This window comes from Stigmatopora argus, chromosome 17, assembly GCF_051989625.1.
Source record: "Stigmatopora argus isolate UIUO_Sarg chromosome 17, RoL_Sarg_1.0, whole genome shotgun sequence".
Lineage (NCBI taxonomy): Eukaryota > Metazoa > Chordata > Actinopteri > Syngnathiformes > Syngnathidae > Stigmatopora > Stigmatopora argus.
The window spans coordinates 2,194,333-2,219,451 of NC_135403.1; the positions used below are offsets into that span (position 1 = coordinate 2,194,333).

General features: G+C 43.4%; 1 protein-coding gene across 1 annotated transcript in view; it reads right to left on the reverse strand.

Moving 5' to 3' along the window:
- Positions 1-959: 959 nt before the first annotated feature.
- fam162a (family with sequence similarity 162 member A) overlaps positions 960-25,119 on the reverse strand; it is a 31,343-nt gene continuing 7,183 nt past the window's right edge. Inside the window, exons 2-5 of the mRNA XM_077624867.1 lie at positions 19,844-19,927; positions 19,455-19,569; positions 11,395-11,503; positions 960-1,291 (exon numbers count right to left, since the gene is read on the reverse strand). Of these exons, the coding sequence (XP_077480993.1) occupies positions 1,181-1,291; positions 11,395-11,503; positions 19,455-19,569; positions 19,844-19,927 (419 nt within the window). The 3' untranslated portion in view covers positions 960-1,180. The remainder of the gene's footprint in view (positions 1,292-11,394; positions 11,504-19,454; positions 19,570-19,843; positions 19,928-25,119) is intronic.

A 25,119-nucleotide genomic window follows, 5' to 3' on the forward strand; every position in this document is an offset into this window, starting at 1 on the left:
GCTCCCAAACGTCTCTGTCTCCCGTCGGCGAAATCTGCCCAATTTTAGTTTGATTAAACACATTTTATTACTATTAAACCACTAGTTATGTGTTACTTTGCTAATAGATGGCGAATTAGAAGAAATAAAACATTTTTTACAATCCAATATCCTGTTTTTGGTGTTTTTTCAGAGGGCTGGAACAAATTAATTTGTTTTCCATTCATTTCAATGGAAAACGTCCGCTCGAGTTACGAGAATCTCGTCATACGAGCTCAGTTCCGGAACGGATTAAGCTCGTATCTCGAGGTACCACTGTACATAAAACTGGAACCACACACAGGAAGTCCACAAGTAGTCTGGAGCTGATCATCAGGACCGGTAGCCTTCCTTGCCTTGATCTTCTTAAGCTTAAGCTGATCAACAGTAGCGGAGAGGCCAGTGGGGGAGGTGAAGCACATATTACAACACTCCCGATACTCACATTGCAGCCTGTTGAACGCAGATAGCTCTTCCATCTTATTGGGGAGAGATCTTCCCAATTTGTTTTTCCTGTTTGTGTTATGAGGGTACATTACAGGTGACACAAGTTTTTTTTAATTTAAAAAAAAAGATTTTCATTCAATAGGGCGGCCCGGTGGTGCGAGTGGTTAGCGCGTCGGCCTCACAGCTCTAGGGTCCTGGGTTCAAGTCCAGGTCGGTCCACGTGTGTGGAGTTGCATGTTCTCCCCAGGCCTGCGTGGGTTTCCTCCGGGTATCTGGTTTCCTCCCACATTCCAAAAACATGCATGGTAGGCTGATTAGACACTCTAAATTGCCCCTAGGTATGGGTGAGTGTGCATGTTTGTCCTTCTCCTTGTGCCCTGCGATCGGCTGGCCACCGATTCAGGGTGTCCCCCGCCTATGGCCCGGAGACAGCTGGGATTGGCTCCAGCACCCACCGCAGCCCTAATGAGGATAAAGCGGTTCAGAAAACGAGATGAGATGAGATTTTCATTCATACCAAAGAAAAGCAACATTGTAACACTTTCCATTTGGAATTTAGTAAATGGCACTCCTGGCCACTACTGGGATTAACACAGTTGTTTTACATGTTTCGAACAAAAAAAACATTCCATTCAGTTCAAATATATTTCACTCTCATCCTTCTGTCCCCCCATTTTCCAGGGTTTAGATGAATCTCCAGTAGGCTCATCTCACATCACTGAGCCTTATCGGGCAAAGAGATAGTGGCTTCCTGCTCTCGCTCCTCTCTCCATTTTGCCTTCCGCTCCATGTTCTGACCCGTCAGAGACTCATTTCTCGCAGCCGCCTGAAATAGATGCAATTAAAAAGAAAAGGAAAAATCAAAGAGATTCAACCCAATGCTAAGCACATCAATATTTAAGTACAGTAATACTTTGAGATAGGAGCTTAACAAATTCCGGAACCGAGGTCATATGTCAATTTACTCGTATTTCAAATCAATTTTTCCCATATAAAATAACTAAATACAAATTAATCCGTTCCCACCCTCTGAAAAAAAAACTAAAAATAGGACATTACAATGGAAAAACATGTTTTTAATTGTTCAAAATCACCATCTACGCACACAAAGTAACAAATACCTATCTAGTGGGTATGATCGGCAATAAAATGTGACATTATTGTGTACAGTATGGTATTATGGAGTTCTAACCTTTGAGATAGATGGTAGCGGCTAACGGCGAAGGAGAGAGACTTGACACCTTCGGTTCGCTACACTACGTAACATAACATTCATTCATTCATTTTCTGTACCGCTTTAGGCTCACGGAGGGTGCTGGAGCCTATCCCAGCTGACTTCGGGCCAGAGACACCCTGAATTGGTGGCCAGCCGCATTCACACAGTTGTAACGAGGGACAATTTAGTTTCCAATCAGCCTACCATGCATGTTTTTGGAATATGGGAGGAAACCGGAGTAACCAGAGAAAACCCATAGAGGCCCGGGGAGAACATGTGGACCGACCTGGATTTGAACCCAGGACCCCAGAGCTGTGAGACGACATGCTAGCCACTCACGCCGCCGCCCCCTCCGTAACATAACAAACTTTAAATTTAACTTAAATTAGCTTTGCTTACTATACTCACACTTAAAATGGATGCAACCTTGTTGTGCTATAATTGAAGCAAAGGTGTTCATGTATTCCGCAGCAGCTTTTGAGTCGGAACTAGAAGTTCCCCTTTTCCTCACAACTGAGTGTATCACCAGTTCGTTTTTTTAAAGTTACCGAGTTAGCAACGACTCGCTTTCAAGGTTTCGGCTGGCGTTGAACTATCCCCTTTCTCAGCTCCATGCTTTACTTTCAAGTACTCGCAGATTCCACTAACTGTTTCTCCTTTATCCATATTAAAGACGCCACTCCCTCTTGTCATGAATATCATTGCGTAGCTTGAAAAGGACCACCTAGCGTCCGCATCGTACACTCTATATACTCTACTATATGTCAAATTTGTCTTGTATCTCAGGGAAAAAAATACTCAGAATTTTCTTCGTACCTCAAATTTCTCGTATGTTGGGACATATGTCAAGGTATTACAGACGCTCCCCTGCTTACGAACGAGTTACGTTCCGAGCGATTGTTCATAAGTTGAATTCGTTCGTAAGTTGATTCAGTGGTATATTTTGTATCATAATTTACGTTTAAGGCCTATATAAGTATATTGAAGGTTTATATAAGTGCATTTGTATGTTTAAGGCTTGTATAAGTAACCAGCATTGGATTGTACTGAAAAAAAAACATTTAATAAAATGGAGAGAATACATACAGTACTGTATACATATATTAGAGAGAGAGAGAGAGATTTACTAGAAACTGGCCGAAAGAGGCTATCTAATAACGATTGCACAGTTTTCTTCTTTTTTTTCATCATAAATGATGCGGTAGCACTGTATGGCATCATTCAATTGATTTGCAAACTTTGTGCAACGTTCAATATTTGGGTCCTGCTGCTCAATCTTTATGTTTATAAATGGTCCTGAGGGTCGAACGATTCAAGTTGTATTCCCGTGACACGCTCACCACTTTCTCACGCGCATCAAGCTTCTTTATTATTGCCATTCGTTTCAAATGAAATGGCTTCCCTCTTCCTTGCACCTCCCTCACTAGAAGCCTTTCGCTTTTCACCAACCATATTGAATAATGGATGCATGAGATATTTAATGATAAAAATGAAAAAGGTTCTTTGCGCACTGGAGATACGTTCACGCACTTCCGCACTGCAACGAACTGGGCAGAGGAAGGTGGATGCTGGGTGAGCTGAGCTCTCACAGCGCCAGGCGTCGGTATTAGCGGCGGAAAGAAGCACTACTCGGAAAAAGGCGCGCAATACAAAATCGAACTTACGAACATTTTTCGACATAAACGCAATTTGCAGACATGTTCGTACGTACCGTTGTTCGTAACTTGAATGTTCGTAAGTAGGGGAGCGTCTGTACTGTATATTACTTATACGTGGAAATTGTAAAATTCAAAAATCTCAACGCAACTTTCAGGGTGCGGCTTATATGAGAGTAAATACGGTATACAGTGGTACCTTGACATATGAGCACCCCGACATATGAGCAATTCGAGATACGAGTAAAATTTCAAGCAAATAATTATCTCGAGATACGAGACAAATTTCGAGAGACGAGAAAGCCAGGTGGCCAAGACATGAGAGGCTGTTTATGATCTTAGCGCACTGTCTTTTTTGCCGCATCTCTTTCGTGTATAACAGATATCTACGAGCACTGGGTGGAGCGTTGCATTTTTTCAGTGTTTTTTTTCCTGTCACTCAGCGCGAATGGCGTAGCGAGGAGTATATATCACTTCTCGTTGGCAAATGGTCGTGCGTTATCCTATTGTGAGGACATTTGTGTGCATCATTTTCTGAATATTTTGAAGGGAATACAAAAGCAAACAGCCCATCGATAGTGAAAGTCACTGTGGAGGGTTAACAGAGCCAACCCGGCCGGGAGAAGAAAGGTATAAAAATGTAAAACAAAATTAGAATTATGTTTAGTGTAAGGTTAGATTAAACTTATTTTTGAGTGTGTCTGCATCGTAATCCAAGTTCATTTAAATTTGTTCATGTTATACAGTGGTACCTCGTCATACGACCGCTCGTCATACAAAATGCTCGTCTTACGAGGGAAATTTCGATCGAATAATTCGCCCGTGATGCGGTCAAAATTTCGTGATGCGACCAAGCCAGGTGGCCATGGCATTTTTTTTGCATATCTTACGTGTATAACAATATTTACGAGCACCGGATGAGTTATTCAGACCAGGAAACGCACAACGCGCATGCGCGGGGAAAAGAGGGCTTTCTGGGTATTGAAGTATACTCGTGCACACAACACCGACAGGCAAAGGCACTCAGAATAAAACTTTACCCACAATCAATACGTAGGTAAGCTCAGCTGCTGCATTTCCTGTTATTTTTATCTAATACGAGGAGTATTATATTACTTCTCGTTGGCTGCTCATAAGAACATCAGGGGCACTGGCTCGCAACAGCACCCCTGGTAGCAACTCCATCATAGGCGCCGTTCGAGGGGATGCGAACACAGATGCTACAAGCTAAAAGGAGCCGCTAGCCAGCGCCCCAGAAGCTCCCATGAGCAGCGGAGCGATCGCTGATAAAAGACTGCTGCTCGTTGGCTGCTCATAAGAACATCAGGGGCACTGGCTCGCAACAGCATCCCCGGTAGCAACTCTATCATAGGCGCCGTTCGAGGGGATGCGAACACAGATGCTACAAGTTAAAAGGAGCCGCTAGCCAGCGCCCCCGAAGCTCCCATGAGCAGCGGAGCGATCGCTGATAAAAGACTGCTGCTCGTTGGCTGCTCATAAGAACATCAGGGGCACTGGCTCGCAACTCCCCGCAATAGCAACCACGGTAGCAACTCTATCATAGGCGCCGTTCGAGGGGATGCGACCACAGATGCTACAAGCTAAAAGGAGCCGCTAGCCAGCGCCCCCGAAGCTCCCATGAGCAGTGGAGCGATCGCTGATAAAAGACTGCTGCTCGTTGGCAAGTGGTCGTGCGTTATCCGATTGTGAGGACATTTGTGTGCATCATTTTCGGAATATTTTGAAGGGAATAGTACGACAGCAAACAGCCCATCGATAGCGAACGTGAGGGTGGAGTGTTTGTTCTGTTTACGAGTGCGTTGTGTGGAAAAAAAAACGAAGCCCCCCACCCCTTTTGTGCCCCTCTCCCCTCGGCGAAATCCGCCCAATTTTAGTTAGATTAAACACTTTATTTCTATTAAACCACTAGTTATGTGTTACTTTGTTAATAGATGGGGAATTAGAAGAAATAAAACATTTTTCCAATCCAATATCCTGTTTTTGGTGTTTTTTCAGAGGGCTGGAACGAATTATTTTTTTTTCCATTCATTTCAATGGGAAACGTCCGCTCGAGTTACGAGAACCTCGTCATACGATCTCAGTCTCGGAACGGATTACGCTCGTATGTCGAGGTACCACTGTATTAGGATTCACCGGTGCAAAAAGTCTCCTCCGCCCGCCACACCCCCGCCCCCCTCTATGTCCCTCTCTCTCTACCCTCCGCGAAATCCGTCCAATTTTAGTTCTATTAAACACATTTTAGTAATATTAAACCACTAGTTATGTGTTACTTTCTTAATAGATGGCAAATTAGAAGAAAAAAAATCCAATCCAATATCCTGTTTTTCGTTTTTTCAGAGGGTTGGAACGAATTAATTTGTTTTTTAGTTCATTTCAATGGGAAACGTTCGGCCGAGTTACGAGAATATCGACATACGATGTTGGATGTTTTTTGTTTCGTTTACCTGGACGACATTCTAATTTTTTCACAGAATTTGCAAGAACATCATCAATAAGTCCAATTGGTTTTGAGGCGTCTACTGGAGAATACGTTTTTTGTTAAGGCCGAGAAGTGTGATTTGCACTGAGTCCCTTCAGTTTTTGGGCTTTATTGTTGAGAAGGGCCAGCTTTGCTGAGATCCGCCAAGATCAGGGCGGTGGTGGAGTGACCGACTCCCAAGTCCCACAAATTCCTCCAAAGATTCCTTGGGTTTGCAAACTTCTACAGGCGGTTTGACCATAATTATAGTACGAGGGCTGAACCTCTTACCAGGTTGACCTCCGATAAAAGCCCATTTATATGGTCTACGGTGGCCGAGGTCGCGTTTGTGGGTCTAAAACGCGCATTCACGAATGCCCCGGTGATCATTCATGTTGACACTGCTCTACCTTTTGTCGTCGAGGTGGATGCGTCGAGCTCCAGGGTGGGGGCAGTCCTGTCCCAGAGGTCCCCGGTCGACCAGAGCCTGCACCCCTGCGCATTCTACGCCCACCGCCTCAGCCCGGCTGAGGCCAATTATGACGTCGGTGACCGGGAGCTGTTAGCCGTTGTTCAGGCGCTGGGGGAGTGGAGGCACCGGTTGGAGGGGGCAGAGGCGGCTTTCCAGATCCTCACGGACCACAAGAACTTGGATACCTCCGAACCGCCAAGCGCCTTAACCCACGCCAGGCTCGTTGGGCGTTGTTCCTGGCACACTTCAATTTTGCAATCACGTTTCGCCCTGGCTCGAAGAACACAAAACCTGATGCCCTGTCAATGCTCCACAAACTGGTGGATGGGAATCTGATTGTGGGCTCACTGAGGTGGGAGGTCGAACAGCTGGTTCAAGGGGCACTACAAGAAGTTGCAGTACCTGAGGGCGGCCCCGCTGGGAAGCTGTTCGTGCCAGATGCTCTACGCACCGAGGTGCTTAAGTGGGGCCACCCGTCCAAGTTTGCCTGCCACCCGGGTGTATCTCAAACAATTTTCCTAATATCTCAGCGCTTTTGGTGCCCGGGCCTACGCAAGGACGTTATGGACTATGTCTCGGCCTGTTCAGTTTGTGCCCGTTCCAAGTCTGGGCGTCAGGCTCCAGCGGGACGACTCTGTCCATTACCCAGCCCATCCAACCCGTGGTCCCACATCGCACTGGACTTTGTCGTTGGCCTTCCCCGCTCCAGGGGACATAGTGCCATTCTGACGGTGGTCGACCGCTTCTCGAAGATGGCGCACTTCATTGCGCCCCCAAAGTTACCCTCAGCCCTGGAGACTGCCGACCTATTTATAACCCACGTATTCAGGATTCATAGTCTCCCGTGTGACCTCGTGTCAGACAGAGGGCCCCAGTTTATCTCCCGTGTCTGGGAGGCGTTTTGCAAGGCCCTCAGAGCTACTACTAGCCGCTCGTCCGGCTATCATCCACAGTCCAACGAGCAGACAGAAAGGACCAACCAGGAGCTAGAGGCAGCGTGTGTTTACGGAACCCGGGCTCCTGGTCCTCGCACCTCCCGTGGATCGAATATGCACACAATACCCTGGTCTGCTCGGCCACTGGAAGGTTGCCCTTCATGTGTTCGTACTATTTCCAGCCACCGCTCTTTCCGAGCCAGGAGGCTGAGGTGGTGGTGCCGTCGATCCAGATCCAGACCTTCGACGGGTCCACAAGGTCTGGAGGAACACTCGGGCCACGCTAGTTCACACGGCAGCCCGCAACCGCGCTATTGCCAACCGTCATAGGAAGCCTGCCCCAGCCTATCGTCCTGGCCAGATGGTCTGGCTGTTCACATGGGATTTGCGCCTTCCTTGGCCCACCGGGAAACTGGGTCCGAAGGTTGTGGATCCCTTCTTGGTCGATAAGATCGTGAACCTGGTGGCCGTCAGACCCAAGCTTCTCGGTTCCATGAGGGTTCATCCGGTGTTCCATTTCTCCCTGCTCAAGCCGGTGTCCTCCTGTCCTCTGAACCCTTCACCTGCGCCTCTTCCTCCCCCTCCCCCTCGTCTGGTTGATGGTGGCCCCGTGTATGCCGTATGGGCCATTCTTGACTCCCGTAGGCGGGTCAGGGGGTTGCGGTATCTGGCCAATGGAAAGGGGTATGGCCCTGAGGAGCGTTCCTGGATCTGCGACCTGTCGCTCTTGGCGAGGTTTCACTCTGTCCATCCTACAAAACCAGGTGGTCCTCCAGGGGGCGTCCGTTGAGGGGGGGTACTGTCATGTTCTGTTGCCACGGTAACAGTTGTGTTTCAGAATAGGCCACAAGGTGGGCGGGGTCAACACATCTGCAACTGATGAATCCCGCAGGCATTTATGGACGCCTGCCACAACCAGCCTTTGCCGGAATATTGCAAAGTATCCCTTACACTTGCTTGCCGCCTTGCAACCCCTACACCTCGTTGAGATTCTTGACACCGGAATATTTATAATTCAGTCGCCGACTCGGTCGTGCCTTGTTATATTTTGATTCCTAGTGTATTCTCCGACAAAGTCGTGCCATGTTTATATTTTGATTCCTGATATTTTGGGTCCTTCTGCGTGCGTTTTACAGTCGGTAATTCCGACATGTGTCACGCTGAAGTCGCACTTGCATGTTGTGCAATGTGCAAATGTAAGTCCTTTTGGAGACAGCTTCACCATGGGATATTTCGTCGAATATGAACCAATGAACTTCTGCGAGTGTCTAGGTTTCATCCAAATTGCGATCCATTTTGCACTTAACCCGAGCAAGCATATTGATAAGACTTACCAGTGCTGTGTAGTACTCCTACTTCCTTTAGAAAAACCCCCGGAAAAGATAGGATTTGTTTCAAAACAAAACACTGGTGGTTTAGCCTAAATAATACTTACTTCCCTTATGAACAAAAACAAAAACGTAAATGTTAAAGCGATAAAGGCTACCCGTGTAATCGATTCTGAATCGATTAACACGCTGCAGTCGCACAAGACAAATCATTCGTCAGAACTTGTAACTCGGATGATTCACAATGCACTCTTGTTACCAAATTCTTTCGCTTTACAGTGCAGTTGAATCAAATGGCAGAAGCTGCAGCGATGGTGTGAATTTTGAGACATTTATATTGGAAATTTGGTACTTTTCCGAAATGGTTGCTTAAAAAAATAAATTGTGAAAATATTTTGGATTTCCGGAGTTTGCGTTGCATTTCCAGAGAAACTCCTGAAATTCCAGAGTACCGTATTTTCACGACTATACGGCGCATCGTATTTTAAGCCGCAGTGTCAGTAACGAGTGCTATTTCTGTATTTTAGACACACAAAGCATGCACCATTTTATTGGACGCACATATATTATATATTATATATGGATGAACATCGAAACGCAATAGCGCCGGCTACCGGAAGCAGCCTATTTCCGGGTTCCGGTGCACAGTGACTGCTGGGAAATATAGTTCTTGCACGCTACACCTGCACGCTAAAAACACGTTTTAAAAAGGCAACGGAAGCAAAACTGAGTTCGGTAGTACTTTATTTGGACATTTTACAACTTACTCAAGTCATCATCACCTACGAATCCCTCAGACTCCTCATCTTCTGTGTCCGAATTAAACAATTGCCCAAACGAGCCTTCCAAAAAGCCGGGTCCCCTCTCTTCGTTCTCAGAGTCACCGTCATTTCCATGTGGCTCCTTAGAAATGATGCCGGCTTTGGCAAAAGCTCGAACAACCAGACATGTTCGCCCAGGCGGCCACAATCCATTCACAAATCGTAGCGCAAGAAGCCCGGCGCTGCCTGCCACTTTTCGTGAAGCTGTGTTCGCCAGCGATCATCCACTGCTCCCACGCCGCTCGTAACTTTGATTTGAAAGCCCGGTTGATGCCGATGTCCAGCGGCTGTAATTTTTGGTCAAGCCTCCGGGAATGACGGCAAGCTCCGAGTTCATTTTCATGACCTGGTTTTTCACCGTTGCTGTGAGATGAGAACGCATGGAGTCGCAAATCAAAACAGACGGCGAGCCGTGAAAAAATCCATCTGGTCGCTTGACATGCACCTCACGTAGCCAGTCTCTCATTTTCTCCTCGTCCACCCAGCCCTCTGGATTCGCCTTCACAATGGCGCCGGCTGGAAACTTTCCTTTAGGCAGTCTTTCGCTTGAAGATCACCATTGGTGGTAGCTTCTGCCCATTAGCATGGCAAGCGAGAACGTCAGTAAAAGCCGACTTCTCGTGCCCCGTTGTTCGTATCGCATCAGCTTGGTGCAGTAGGTGCGGAAAACGGCTAGCTTGTCAATGTAGTCCGCCGGAAGTTGCTGCACCACGGTTGTCCTCACTCTAATCGCCAGATGGTGCCGTTTCATAAAACGAAAGCACCACGACGGTCCTCCTTCGAAATGTTCAATTTTCAATTCTTCCGCGAGCGCTTTTGCCCTCAGTCGAATGGTGACTGTGGAGACGTTTCTCCCAGCTGCTCTTAGACCAAGAATCCACCGCTCCAGTTGATCTTCCAAGTCGGGCCACCTTGCCTTGTTCCCACAGAAACTCAGCTTCCTCTTGTTGACTTGGCGAAGCTCCTTCTGCTTTCTCCATTTTGCGAACCATAGATTTGTTGATGTTGAATTTCCTCGCCGCTGCTCTGTTCCCATGATCCACTGCATGATCGATGGTTAGAAGCTTGAACTGTGCTTTGTAAGCATGCCTCTTTGTAGAAGTATTCATTCTTCGTTTTGCAATTGAGCACATGCATAGTGGACATGCCCACACTAGTAGTATATATAGGAACCTTGTGGGGGCGTGCGTGGCTTTAGCGTCTTCTCCCTCACACCCCCTCCCAAGCCTTTCCCCACCAACGTCCGCCTTCTCTCTATATAAAAAGCGTCTTCGCAGGTAGTGCTCAGTCAGGCTCCGGAGCTCGCTCGGCCGCGATCGCCGGCGCCGCTCGGGGCTCACACAGGGTGCTCTGCATTATAAGGCGCCCTGTCTATTTTGGAGAACATTTTAGACTTTTATGCGTGCCTTATAGTTGTGAAAATACGGTAGTTTGCAGCCCTGTAACCAGTTTTAGATTTTTGCGCCGTTTTCAAAACATTTACATAAAATGGGGAAACACCTTGATATCAAGTAAGAAAATATTACATTCCCTAAATTCAATAGTTATGGATCTGTTGAAGTTCTGAAAAAGTTCATACTCTTTGACACAATTTAACCATTTTAGTAGTGTCTAAAAATATATGATAGTGGGACTTACAATAAAGGGAATACAGTAATCCCTCGAATATCGCAGCTTCAATTTATGTGTCTTTACTAGATCGTGGATTTTTTTCTGGGGGAATTTTTTTTTTTAAAATTTTTTTGTAAGTTCCTAAAAATGTGAAAATCCACGCTGAAACTGGCAAGTGGAAGCCCCTGCCCTGTCCCCCGCATGCTACCAGGACTCAGCACAGAAATATTTTACTTTATTTTATTTTTTAAATAAATAGGGGTGACCCTACTTGGCGGTTTTTCGTTTATCGCAGCCATGTCTGGTCTACATTAATCGCGATAATCGACGGATTACTATAAAGAATTGAAATTTGGAGATTATGCCCGATTTGGAACAAAAACACCAATATTGGGAAGAAAACAACACTCACCCGTTTGCCCAGGACGACCATCAACAAGCAGCCCCCTATTGTGGCTATCATCATTATGTAGCAAGCTTTCACTCGCACTCTGTTTCTGGCAGTGTTAAGCATTTCAAACCTGTGGTACAAGACACAAAATGCAGGTAATTTGGAAAGCAGTGACGTTATGCTGCTTAGTGAATCTGTAAACTCTAATGGATGATTTCCCTCTAAATAAATGAAATCTGTTTGAAAATAAGTGCTGAACACATGGGCGGAAGCTGAGAACAAGCGAGTGCTGAATCTGCATAGAAACTGTTTTGGTCTGAAAACGCCAGCTATTGTCGTCACAACATAAACCTAGTGTTGCCACTGCTTTACGCCTGCCTCTACCACTATATAAATCAGTTGATTTAACATGTTAGCAAGGAACAATACTAAAATGCCTTTAATATTAGAGATCGACCGATATGGGGTTTCAGGACTGATATGATTATTGTTGATATACTGAAGAAATTATCAAATCAAAATGATCTATTCTACCCATATATTTATTAAGAGATATATTGAGGAGTCTTACTGTAAGATATGCTGACTCACTATTTGCAATTGCTTGTTAGTATTGCATCAGTTTGGTGTGAGTAATGAAAAATGTCAAGTCCATGTTGAGACATCAGCTCTACAGTTGTTTGGGTGTATCAGCCCACACCCTGTTTCTGTTATCTTCTCTGTGCAGCATCATGTTTTCACATATAAATAGATGCACAAACTGTTCGTTCGGAGAGAGTCGCGGCAAATAGGCTGTGCGTTCGCAGTCGTTCGAGTTCTCCCCATCCAGTAGTCTGGTAATAAACTTATCTCCTTGAAATTGGTCTCCCTCTTTCTTAACCTGCTCCTGAAGTTGTTTTACAGATCTATCAGTTTGGTGCCGATACCCCGGACCCAACACGCCAACAATTGCCAGAGCGGCGACGGAGCACGACGAAGGGCAAATTAAGACTGTCGACAGCATCCTCCATTCCTCCATTGAAAGGGTAAACCCGACGGCTGTTCCCTCGCCGCTCCGGTGATCTGGTGACGGGTTCCCCGAACTAGGGCAGGTTCAGAACGAGAAAGATCGTGAGTTCACCCTTTGATTTCTGTCTCCGTGAAGTGTGATAATTTGAATAAGTATTATCACTGCGGTAGTATTGAATGTTTGTGGTCTGGGAACAACTTACGTAGAACATAATAGTTTGTGGTCTGGGACAACGTACGTAGAACATTAAAGTTTGTGGTCTGGGACCAACGTACGTAGAACCTTATAGTTTGTGGTCTGGGACCAACGTAGGTAGAACAAGAATAGAGTCAAGGACTCCGCTAAGAGACAAAGTCAGGGACTTATCTGATCTTGGTGTGTTCAGAAATATTGGGTGAATCACGAAGTATTGAGATCAATTTGGTAAATTTTGAATAGAATTGTTGTTTAAACTATTAAGTAAGTGATTAATATGGATTGGAAAGTGACAAGGGAGATGGGTTTGTTGCCAGACTGCAGAATGGAGATCGGAGGGTTGCCAGATGTGGGGTATGTGCGGATGCGTAGTGTGGGGGTTGCCTGTGTCTGCCGCGATGGGTGGAGAGGCATGGTTTCTGTCCCAATTTGAGGGATGTGGAAGGTTTGATGAACGTAGAAAAGATTTTTGGTAAGTAAATAGAAAATATTTTGGTTAGTGAATAGAAAAGTTTTGTAAGTGAATAGAAAAGAGTTTTGTAAGCATGAAGAAAAGATTATTGCAACTAGAAGTGGAACGCCACCCCAAATATGAAGCCTCCACCCCGTACGTTGACGACATAATTGTGATAACAGTGAGCTACAGAAAATGGCTCTTATCTTAAATAAACACGTCTTTTTGGTGGGGGTTAGACAAGTTGGTTGCAGGAGCAACTCAGCCAGTGATTTTATCTACCCTTGGGTGCGTTAGCAATATAGGGGTGATTTGCGAATTAGACATTAAGTATTAAGAATTATTTGGTTGTTAATTATATCAAACTTGAAAAAAATAATGCAGAAATGGCATTCATCCAAATTATTAAGTAAATTGTACCTGGCTGGTTTAGATAAAATAATTGATTTAGGATAGGCATGATTTCCCTAGGGCGGAAGAGGCATGGAATGTTTTTCAGTGCACGTGAAACATTTCTTGTTTTGCCCCGAACAGGTGAAATATGCTTTGGCATGGTAAATATTAATGACTATTAGAATATTAATGATATACGGATTGCATAAGCATCGAACAATTGATGTCAACCAAATGACGTTGACCTATTTCCTTTGGGAATGATTATTGCTAATAGGACAGCAAAAGGTGGTTAGCTGCCAAGAAGCCCCAGACTGGGGATGGCGCTCTCCACTAGTGATGAAAAAATTGCAGACCACTGATGTCTGATTATGAGTGTGAGCGTGAATGGTTGTTTGTCTTTTTGTGTTTCTGATTGGCCAACCACCAAGATATAATCAATTGATCAGCTATCAAGGTGGAAAAGGATTGGAAATTTGAAATCAATTTCTGAAATCGCCAATAAGCCCTTTTTTAGGGATGGCAGCGACAAATTATGGAAAAAAATATATATATATTTTGTCAAATGAAATTTTTGATGAAAATGCAGCAGCAGTACTCCAAATGTTAAACTTGAAGTGGAGGAACAAATAATCTACTCTGCGAAATGGGGAATTTGGGAGCACTGAGAAGAAAACAAAAAACAAAACAAAGACAGTGCATGATATGAAATTCCAAAGAACCATTGATTTATAGTGATAATGGCACCCAAATTGTGTCACCATACAAATTGTGTTACCATGCAAATTACCATTATTTCCTACACGATTGGAACTGCATGATGAGGCTAATCTGGCTGACTACATAAAAAAGAAAGAACTTTTTTACATTGGTTTTATTGTCTCCATATAAGAAAAAAAGGGTGAAAGCGTTTCAATTGAGACTAAACCTTCTTACAAAGGGTTAAAATAAACAACCAGAAAAAGAGAAGCTACAATGGGAAACAGGAGGAGCCACTCAACACAAGAACGGTCTCTATGCAGTAGAAAACAAGCCATGCGTCCCACGATCACTGTTTGAAGTGATTGCCAAATTGAGCCATGGGAGGAGCAATGCCTCAAGAGGAGGGATAGTATAGTATGATTCGCCTAAAGACGTTTCGCCGACGGACGTTTGACAGATGGACAGGTCGCCGAATGGACATTCAACCGAACGGTCATTCGGCCGAACGCAGGTTCGGCCGGACGGAGGTTTCGGCGAAACGGGATTCGCGCGCTTGCCCCGCCACCGGATCGTGTGTGTACAAGTTTTTCAACCTCGGCCCGTGGGCCATATACGGCCCGTTAGGATTTTTAATCCGGCCCGCCGCCGGCGTTGTCCAAATTATAGTAAAAATCAATGATTCATTTCCCTTTGCCGCTCATCACTCTCAATTTATTAGTCTACCGTCAATGGCAGCCCGGGAATAAGCACTCTTGGGCGGGCATGTCAGCCCGGGAATAAGCACTCTTGGGCGGGCAGATGTAGCAGAACCGAGACGTGAAATGACAGCAATCAGGTTAAAGGAGCTTTTCAGACATTAAAACCAGGCCAGGGGGTGATTTTCCCGGGAAAAGACAGCGATGAACGTCAATGGCGTACGGGCAAACATTACCCGAAAATGGGGTAAAATCCAGCCGAAAACAGCATTTATTGATTAAATACAAATACTGGAGCTTTTTAGACATCAGAACCGGGCCCGGAGTGTCATTTCCCCGGTAAAAAGACAGCGATGAACGTCGATACGTCCATACGTGAAATGACAAAAAATGCACTAAAATTAGGTAAAATCCACTTCCTAGAATCATTGATTGATTGAATACAAATAATGGAGCTTTTGAGACATTAGAACCAGGCCAGGGGGGTGATTTTTCCCGGGAAAAGACAGCGATGGACGTCAATGGTGAAACGCCAAAAATTAAACTGGGGTAAAATCCACTTCCTAGCAGCATTTTGTGATTAAATACAAACACTGGAGCTTTTCAGATATCAGAACTTGGCCCACAATTGAAATATTATTTAGGAATATAGCCATATTTACTCACCAAAAATCCTTTTTACACAATATCCATCCTCCTTTCTTTCTTCCTTCTTTCCTATCGCCATCGAAGCTAATGATGAAAGTTGAGCCTGTCCTGTCATATTTCCGGCATAGTCCGTTTTGAAAATAGCATTAAATCAACACAACAATATACTATTTGCTTGTGGAGCTAAGTTAGCGCGCTGAAAGTGCCCCACACACCATTTTCCCGGCTATAAAAGGCTTGCTAGCTTCGGAGTTGACCGCCCTTTCTTAATAATGTCCATTTTTTTCCTGGAAAAGTCCGTCTGGAAAATAGCTTTGTGAGCAAACAGAATCAATTTGTTTTTGCTTCCGTCGGCCATAGTGGGTGGAGTTTGCGATCTCGGCTGCCTCAGGTCCTGCTTTGGCCCGCCTACTAGCCAATCATAGTTTGTGAAAGCAATGACATGTCCCAGCCAGCAAAATGCTAACGCCTATGAAAAATCATTGTGGGGTTGCCAACTCGAAATCTGATTGGTTAAAACCAACAGTCTAGTTTAATGCAGCAGAGCCCGCAAGAACTGATTGTGCAGGCTTTGAGGCAGATCTGATCTGGCAACAGATAATGGCTGAAATGTGATTGGTTAAATGCTTCAATATAAAAATAAAAACACACATCTGGAAGCAGTGCAACCAGGGGGAAAATATATATATATATATATATATATATATATATATATATATATATATATATATATATATATATATATATATATATATATATATATATATATATATATACATATACACACACACATATACATATAGATGCACATGCATGCATTAGGTAGGTCTTAACACAGCCATTTTTTTGTTAAAGAGCCTGAGAGCTGATGGGAGGAAGGATCTGCGGAAGCGCTCCTTCCTGCAATGAGGGTGCAGCAGTCTATTGCTGAAAGAGCTTCGGAGAGACTCCACAGACTCATGCAGGGGGTGGGAGGTGCTGTCCATGATGGACATCATCCTGGTCAGCATCCTCCGCTCTCCCACTTCCTCCACAGAGTCCAAAGTACAGCCCAGAACAGAGCTGGCCCTCCTGACCAGCTTATTCAGCCTGTTCCTGTCCCTCTCCATGCTACCGCATCCCCAACCGAGCACTGCATAAAACACTGTAGATGCCACCACAGTGTCGTAGAAAGTCCTCAGCAGTGTCCTGCACACTCCAAAGGATCGTAGACTCCTCAGTAGGTAGAGGCGGCTCTGGATATATATACTAGTAACATATTTGCTTGCATATAAGCCATAATTGTAACTGAAAAATGATGCCTGCATCAAGGGTACGGCTTATATGTGCACAAATTAGATTTGACATGCACGAAACTGCAAGGTGACACAGACGAAATGCCATAATGCAAGACAATGCAGCCGGTACGGCCATTTATTTTGATCCAGAGAAAAGATAAACAGACAACACGCTAAACATTAATTTTGATCCAAAGAAAAGATAAACAGACAACACGCTAAACATTTATTTTGACGTTTATGAATGAAATTCAAGAAGAAAAAAACGTATCTTGCATAAAACGTGAAAAAACTCACTTACTTCTGCCTGCCTTTGCTCGCTCAGGGTGCCGCCATCTTACCTTATACCGGTAGTTAAATGTGTTCTGACTGGCCAGACGCAAGTAGCCTTGATACATCTGTTCGTAGTGTTTACCATGTAAGCACATCCCAATAGTTGTTAAGGCTGATCGAAGGTCTTGCGGTCGATCATTAAAAAAATCAGCCTTGATACATGCGTAATGTGTATCTCATGCTATTATTGCATCCAGAGACTCGGAAACACTTCCTGGTTGTGCTGCTAACGTGACTTCCTTTTTGAATTTTTCCACATGCAGGCAACACCCTTTCGATATGTGCAATCCAGCAGACTATCCTTTCGATTGAGACAGTATCTCAGAAATACCACGTGTGATGATTTTTCTTAAGATTTTCCCTTCAAAGTAACATATTTGTACTGCCTATTTTAAAAAAAATTGTGAATCAGGGGGCGTCTTATATGAGAGAAATCGCCAAATTCAACTATTTTAAGGCAATTTTAGGGTACGGCTTATACGTGGAGGTGGTCAATATGCAACAAAATACGGTAGTTAAAAAAATGCAGAAATGAGAGGGGTGTCCTCACTTTTGTGAGATACCGTATGGCTTTTTCTTTTTTGTGAAATTTGGGCAGCTTGCCTCATAGTCCGGTGCGCTTTACAGTCTGGAAATTACAGGAGCTATCGGCCTTGTGGATGTTTGTGACATAATTTGTTATAATTGTTTTGTGTTTTTGCTCAAATCATGGTGCACAGTGATCTAACAAATGCATTTCACTTATGAACACTATGGTGAGAAGGTGAAAACAGTGGTCTGCAAAGCCAGATAAAAAGGGACTTTTTAAAAAAAAATCATATTTGAACATTAAAGCCCCAATATCACCTCAGAGCACGGTTGAGCAATTATTCCAGAAATCACCGCAGTAGGTCCTAGTCTTTGTTCCAACCGATGCGGAGAGACAGTTTAACCAATGAGATTTCTGCTGAAAGAGGCAGCACATGACTACAATGAAGTGATTATCCTTGTAAGACACTGGATTGGTGAAAAGGTGTCGTTTTGTTGGACTAAAAACAAGCACCCACTGCGGGGCTTTGTGGACGAATTGCCCACTGCTGCTTCAGGGAATACTTTAATGAATTTGATAGATTGGACTTCATTGAGCCACAATCTGTACTCCTTTTTTAATAAAATTATTTTAAGAAGGAATTAAATACCATGGAAAACTACCATCCAAACACAAAGAAAAACAGTTTTAATTTCGCAGTTGGCCAGGAAGTCAGAGTCAGTTACCGGCAGAAGGCAGAAGATGTGGCAGAAGGTAGGCTTTTCGCATACTACGCCCTCATCTGTTTAGTTTACTGCACTGGCAGCGAGTGTTTTTGTTTTTTTCCGCAATAAATTAAATATTTTTATCAGAAAAATGATTAATAGATGGGGTGTATTAAGTTGCTCCAGCATTAACACTCTTGATATGAGCCTCTATTTTTCCCCCGACTAAGCAGGGAGCTTAATGTGGACCAGCCGGTAAGAATTTTGTTGTTTTGATAAAAAATTCTCACTTAACACTGCTGTGACTAAGTGACAAATGACAATTTGCCAATGAAAATATTTTAACAATGAAATTAGAACAACAACAAGAAAACAACGCTGTAGCACGCATTGTTGCCTTCAGCATCAAGAAAAGTGCACTAGTAAAAAAACAATCTTTTTCTTTTTTTCCCCCTTTTAAAGGTGATAAATGATTAGTTTTTCAGATTGGGCGTTGTTTCTTTTTCTCACTCACTTATGCCGTGTCATGGTGATTCTGCCTCCAGTTTCAACTTCAATCATTTTTTTCAGGACTTTTTAACTTCTCTGACCCACTTACAATATTGCATTCCGACTTGTACTGAAGTTAACGAGTCTACTATTTTCCATTCCATTTCTGAGTCTAACGCCCTCTGGCAGAATCTTAGGCTTCAACTGTGTCTTTGGTTTCAACTATACAGAGGAAAACTTATATCAAATATTTTTATTGCACAATTTCAACAGTTATGGATCTGTTGAGATTCGTAATTTTTAATACTCTGACCAGATTCAATAATGTAATTAATGTGTACAAACAAGTAATAATGGGACTGTGTGCACAAGCTATCTAGTCTGAACTTAACTTTACTGTATCAGTCTGTTGTGGTAAAACAGAATCTGAGCCAAAAACTAACATTGTTCATTATTCTTAAAAATTGGTGGTTTCCCCTTGTATGAATTACAAAAAAATAACACAGACAACTTCACAGAGACATATTAGAGCAGCCGATCAAACAGATCTGTGCTCGCTTGTCATAATCATTACAAAATTAACTGTGCCCTCTTTCCTAACCTTTGATGCTACTTGTGGACAAAATGCAGACAAATTGAATGAATTCACTTACGATACCAGCTCAGGGATCTGGTCAGCTGTATTGTAGCGTCCTGACCACAGCAGCATTTTTTTGTCAAACTCCGAGGGTCTGTAGCCAGGGATTTTAAAGCCAAGTGTATGGGGGGCTGCCAAAAGAACGTGGTTTAAATAACCAATTTTATGAGAATACAATATTTATTCTTTGGACAACGATAAAATATTTATTCACAAATTTATGACAATTTTCTATCGAGACAATTAAATATTCTTTTTAACTGAAGAGTATAGCTAAAACATCAATGTTTTGCATTTTTATTTATTTTATTGTATCAATGCTTAACAAATCCATGTTTTGTTTGACATCAATGTATCATTACACACAAATAACGCACGTCATTTTTGGTGTGGTGTGTGGATTACTTTTTGCTGGAGGCTCTGCTTTGACCTCCTGCAGTTTGTTGCACAACCCCCTTTGCCTCCAAACTTCTGTGACGCACCTGGGACCTGTACAGAAAGTTGGTTTAATTGTAAAATAATATAAATCTGCATTTCATTTTGGTCTCCATAGGTTTGAAATTGAGCTGGAGCCAATCCCACTAGACTCTAAGCGATCTGAGCGGTCACAAGTCACATGACAAAATAGCAATGGGCAATCAATTTGGTAAGCATTAAACCACTTGGATCAGTTAGTTAAAAACAAATAGGGCTGTAATGACTGTAATGTATTAATATCGAAATACAATCTCTATATATATAAAATTTAAATACTATAAGTACTGCACTCACAGTGAAAAAAGTTCCTCTCTGCTTAATTTAAATAAAAAGAACATGATATTGGGAGCTTTAGTCCAAGTCTTTTTCGTCAGATTCGAGAGGCGTTGGATCATCGATGGAATCTTCAGGAGGCGCCGTAGGGGAGCTTTTCAGGATGAGTTTTTGTGAGAAGTTTACAGCGCACAAAGAAGATGGTGATGGGGAGTTGTGAGCAATGTCCCCTCTAAGCTGCGCGCGTGCGCAATTGCGCACTACTCTCGTCTTCTCTGCGCAGCAGCAATCATATGGCGCGCAGTAAAAAAAAAAAAATCGGATTTTTTAAATTATTTTTTTTACCCCTTTCCCCATGATGGCGCCGTTTAAGCGGCAGCCAGTGGCAGTATCTCTGTCCACTTATGTTTTTCGTGTTTTACAGCATGTTTTACATGAAAAATTAGAGGGAACATTGACATGCACCTGCTTGTGGCAGGTGTGATACTGGTGTGCCCATAGCGAGCAATGATGATGTCGTGACCGGATGATTTGCCTAAAGACGTTTCGCCGACGGACGTTTGACAGACGGACAGGTCGCCGAATGAACGTTCGTTCAAACAGCGTTTAATGATTAAATACAAATACTAGTATTTGTTAGTTTAATGATTAAATACAAATACTAGTATTTGTATTTAATCATTAAACGCTGTTTTCAGCTGGATTTGACCGAATTTGAGAGCATTTTGAGCCGTTTGGCGAATGGACGTATATGGACATTTTTTTGCCTCCATCGCGACATTTTACCGAGGAATTCACTTCCCTGGGCTCGGTTCTAATGTCCAAAGAGCTCCAGTATTTGTATTTAATCATTAAATGCTGTTTTCGGCTGGATTTGACCGAATTTGAGAGCATTTTGAGTCGTTTGGCGAATGGACGTATATAGACGTTTTTTTGCCTCCATCGCGATATCATCACGACATTTTACCGAGGAATTCACTTCCCTGGGCTCGGTTCTAATGTCCAAAGAGCTCCAGTATTTGTATTTAATCATTAAATGCTGTTTTAGGATGGATTTGACCCGATTGCTGTCATTTTACGGCTCGGTTCTGCTACATCTGCCCGCCCAAGAGTGCTTATTCCCGGACTGCCATGCCCGCCCAAGAGTGCTTATTCCCGGGCTGCCATTGATGGTAGACTAACATTGATTTTTACTATAATTTGGACAACACCGGCGGCGGGCCGGATTAAAAACCCTAACGGGCCGTATATGGCCCGCGGGCCGAGGTTGAAAAACTTGTACACACACGATCCGGGGGCGGGGCGAGCGCCCAAATCCCGTTTCGGCGAAACCTCCGTTCGGCCGAATGAACGTTCGGCCGAATGAACGTTCGGCGGAACGTCCATTCGGCGACCTGCCCGTCTGTCAAACGTCCGTCGGCGAAAACGTCTTTAGGCGAATCATCCGAGTACCGATGATGTCGCTCACACTGGTACTCAGTGCCCTCAGGGAGGTTGACTTTCTGCTCAGACCAACGAAAAATTAGAGGGAACATTGGTTGTGAGTACTGTTTTTTTTTGGTACAAATATGCTTTTGTCAAGGACATGAAACTGTCAAGAGGATTGCAATATTCCATGGCTATGACCGTGTTGTCATCATATCAAAAGCCTTTATTGTCATCATACACAGCTGTGTATAACGAAATTGGTCGTGCTACTCCACAAAGTGTGTTTTCTCAGTAAAAAAAACATAAATAAGTAATATAAAAATATAAAAAGTCATGTCCTGGAAAAGTAAATTCTAAAATATTCCACAATCTAAGATATTGCACATTGTTATTGCACACCCCGAAGTTATTGCACAGAAGGGATTGTGTGTTGTCCTAACGCAAGTTCAGAGTCCTGATGGCTGTGGGAAAAAACTGTCCCTAAGTATTTGTCTGTGCTTTGTGAGACCTGTAGCGTCTGCCAGAGGGCAGCAGCTGGAACAGATTGTGACCAGGGTGGTATGGGTCCCTAACAATGTAGCGAGTGCTGGCAATGTCATCCAGTGAGGGCAGAGAGCAGCCGATGATCAATCTCTGGGACTCTTTGCTTCAAACGTGAGCCATATTGAAAGTTTCTAGACGATTTTTCAAAGACCTCGTTCTTTATCGTTATTGCCATAATTGTTTGGGGGGGAAATAAAACTTTCTCTTTAGTTTTAGAACAACAGCGTTCACCGTAACGTCGCCCGGGGCTCGCATTTCTGAAAAAAATCCCCCTTCACTGAGGGTCTCTGCCGTCCAGTTCTCCGAGCAAACTCTATTTTCAAATGGCACAATGGTTAATGGGTGCAAAGCCCCTCCTGCACTGCAAGATTTTGTAAAAAAAATTCCAACACATCAACAAGGGCTGGCTCTAGAGGTGACAGTAATACCTTGACATACGAATGCCCCAACATGTGAGGAATTTGAGATACGAGTAAAATTGTGTTAAATTTGTGTAAAATAATCTAAGTTCATTTAAGTTAAACTTAGAAGTTTGTTATATTACGAGCGCAACCGTCAAGTCTCTCTCTCTCTCTCGCTCTAACGCTCTCTCGCTCTCAAGGCTTGCTCTCGCTCTCGTCTTGATTATTGATGTGCTGACATGGTATGGTACGCTATGGTCAAAGCACGTACCTACGGTTAAGATGGCAGCGCCCCAAGTGATCAATAGCAGACACAAGTAAGTGTACTCACGTCTGGCCAGTCTGAGCATGTTTAACGTTCTAAGATGGCCGTGCCCCGAGCGAGCAGTGACAGGAACGTGAGTTTTTCATGTTTTATGCAAGATACGGTTTATTTTTTCCTTGAATTATATTCATAGACATCAAAATACATTTTGTTTATCATTTTATCTGTTTATATTTTCTTTATTTTGAAATAATCGTCCGCATTGTCTTGCGTCATTTTGTCGTGACGTCATCATGTCATCGTCGTCAACTTGCAGTTTCGTAAATGTCGTGTTTTTATGCGCATATAAGCCATACACTCGATTCAGTCAGCGATCGGCTGGCCACTGATTTATGGTGTCCCCCGCCTCTGGCCCAGTCACCTGGGATAGGCTCCAGCACCCCCCACGACCCTGAGGATAAAGCGGTTCAGAAAATGTGATGAGATATATTCCTCTTAAGTGTGTCTCATTTGGCTCTGTGCAACTTATACTCAGTAAAAAGTTGCGTATACTCTTCCCTGTGTGTCGGGAAGGCTTCTCTCGGTGTGTCGGATTGATGTATAAAAGTATACAGCAGGATAAAAGGCTGTGTGTCGGCCTATCTGCCTGGAAAGCAGAAATAGGTGGAGGTCGCACCTCCCGCCAAGGGACTTCGAGGGTTGTGTTAAAAATATAGAAGAAATATATTGTTATACAGTGCCAAGATAATGAAAGAGCTCGATATAAAGAAAAAAAGAAATAGAATAAAACTATAAACGCATGCAAGTAATCTTCATATGAATAGATATACAGACGCTCCCCTACTTACGAACATTCAACTTACGAACAACGGTACATACGAACATGTCTGCAAATTGCGTTTAAGTCCAAAAATGTTCGCAAGTCCAATTTTGTATTTCGCGCCTTTTTCGGAGTAGTACTTCTTTCCGCCGCTAATACGGACGCCTGGCGCTGTGAGAGCTCAGCTCACCCAGCATCTACCTTCTTCTTCGTTGCAATGCAGAAGTGCGTGAATGTATCTCCAGTATCTCCTTTTTCATTTGTATCATTAAATATCTCATGCATCCAATATTGAATATGGTTGGTAAAAAGCTAAAGGCTTCTATTGAGGGAGTTGCAAGGAAGAGGCAAGCCATTTCATTTGAAACGAGTGGCAATAATAACGAAGCTTGATGCGCGTGAGAAAGTGGTGAGCGTTGCACGGGAATACAACTTGAATCGTTCGACCGTCAGTACCATTTATAAACAGAAAGATCGAGCAGCAGGACCCAAATATTGAACGTTATTTGCACAAAGTTTGCAAATCAATTGAATGATGCCATACAGTGCTACCGCATCATTTATGATGAAAAAAAGAAGAAAACTGTGCAATCGTCATTAGGTCGCTTCTTTTGGCCAGTTTCTAATACATAAATCTCTCTCTCTCTCTACAGTACTGTACATATTCTCCATTTTATTAAAAAAAATTTTTCAGTACAAACCAATGCATGTTACTTATACAAGCCTTAAACATACAAATGCACTTATATAAACCTTCAATATACTTATATTGGCCTTAAACATAAATTATAATACGAAATATAGCACTGAATCAACTTACAAACAAATTCAACTTATGAACAATCGCTCGAAACCAATTGCGTTCGTAAGTAGGGGAGCGTCTGTATATATATATAAGTATGCTATGACGCGTTCATAAACGATATATAAGTACGATTGCCGCGAAAAATAGGAGTTTAATCGGCGAAAAAGAATACTTTGACGGATAAAAATAAGTATTTAAGAGATGGTAGATTGGGACAGGATGGGGGGGGGTGAAAAGCTGACCACATGTGAGAGGAAACAAAGGAAAAAATGGCGGCGAGCCAACTGAAGTTAAAACTGCCTTTCTTCCCCAGCCCACTTTCCACTAACCCAGGAAGATATATATATTAGGCCTGTTAAGAAACAGTGCCCCCCCTGGTCAGCCCACTCCTCGTGCCAGGCTCCACTCGCAAGCCAGGAGCACGAGGGGGGGGGGGTGTAATGCAAGAAATCTCAGGTTACATCTCACATTCCACACGATGAAGCAAGGAGGAGCAGTGATGAAGAGACATAGGCAGAGAAAGAGGGGAAGAGAGTTGGAGACAGAAAATTGACAATGTAACATATTGGTGACAAATTATGGGTCCTATAATAAATACAGAAATTTATCATTAGGCAATGATTAAGAAATTTGCTAAGTAGAAGGTTGGTTTCTCTAAATTTTAATTGT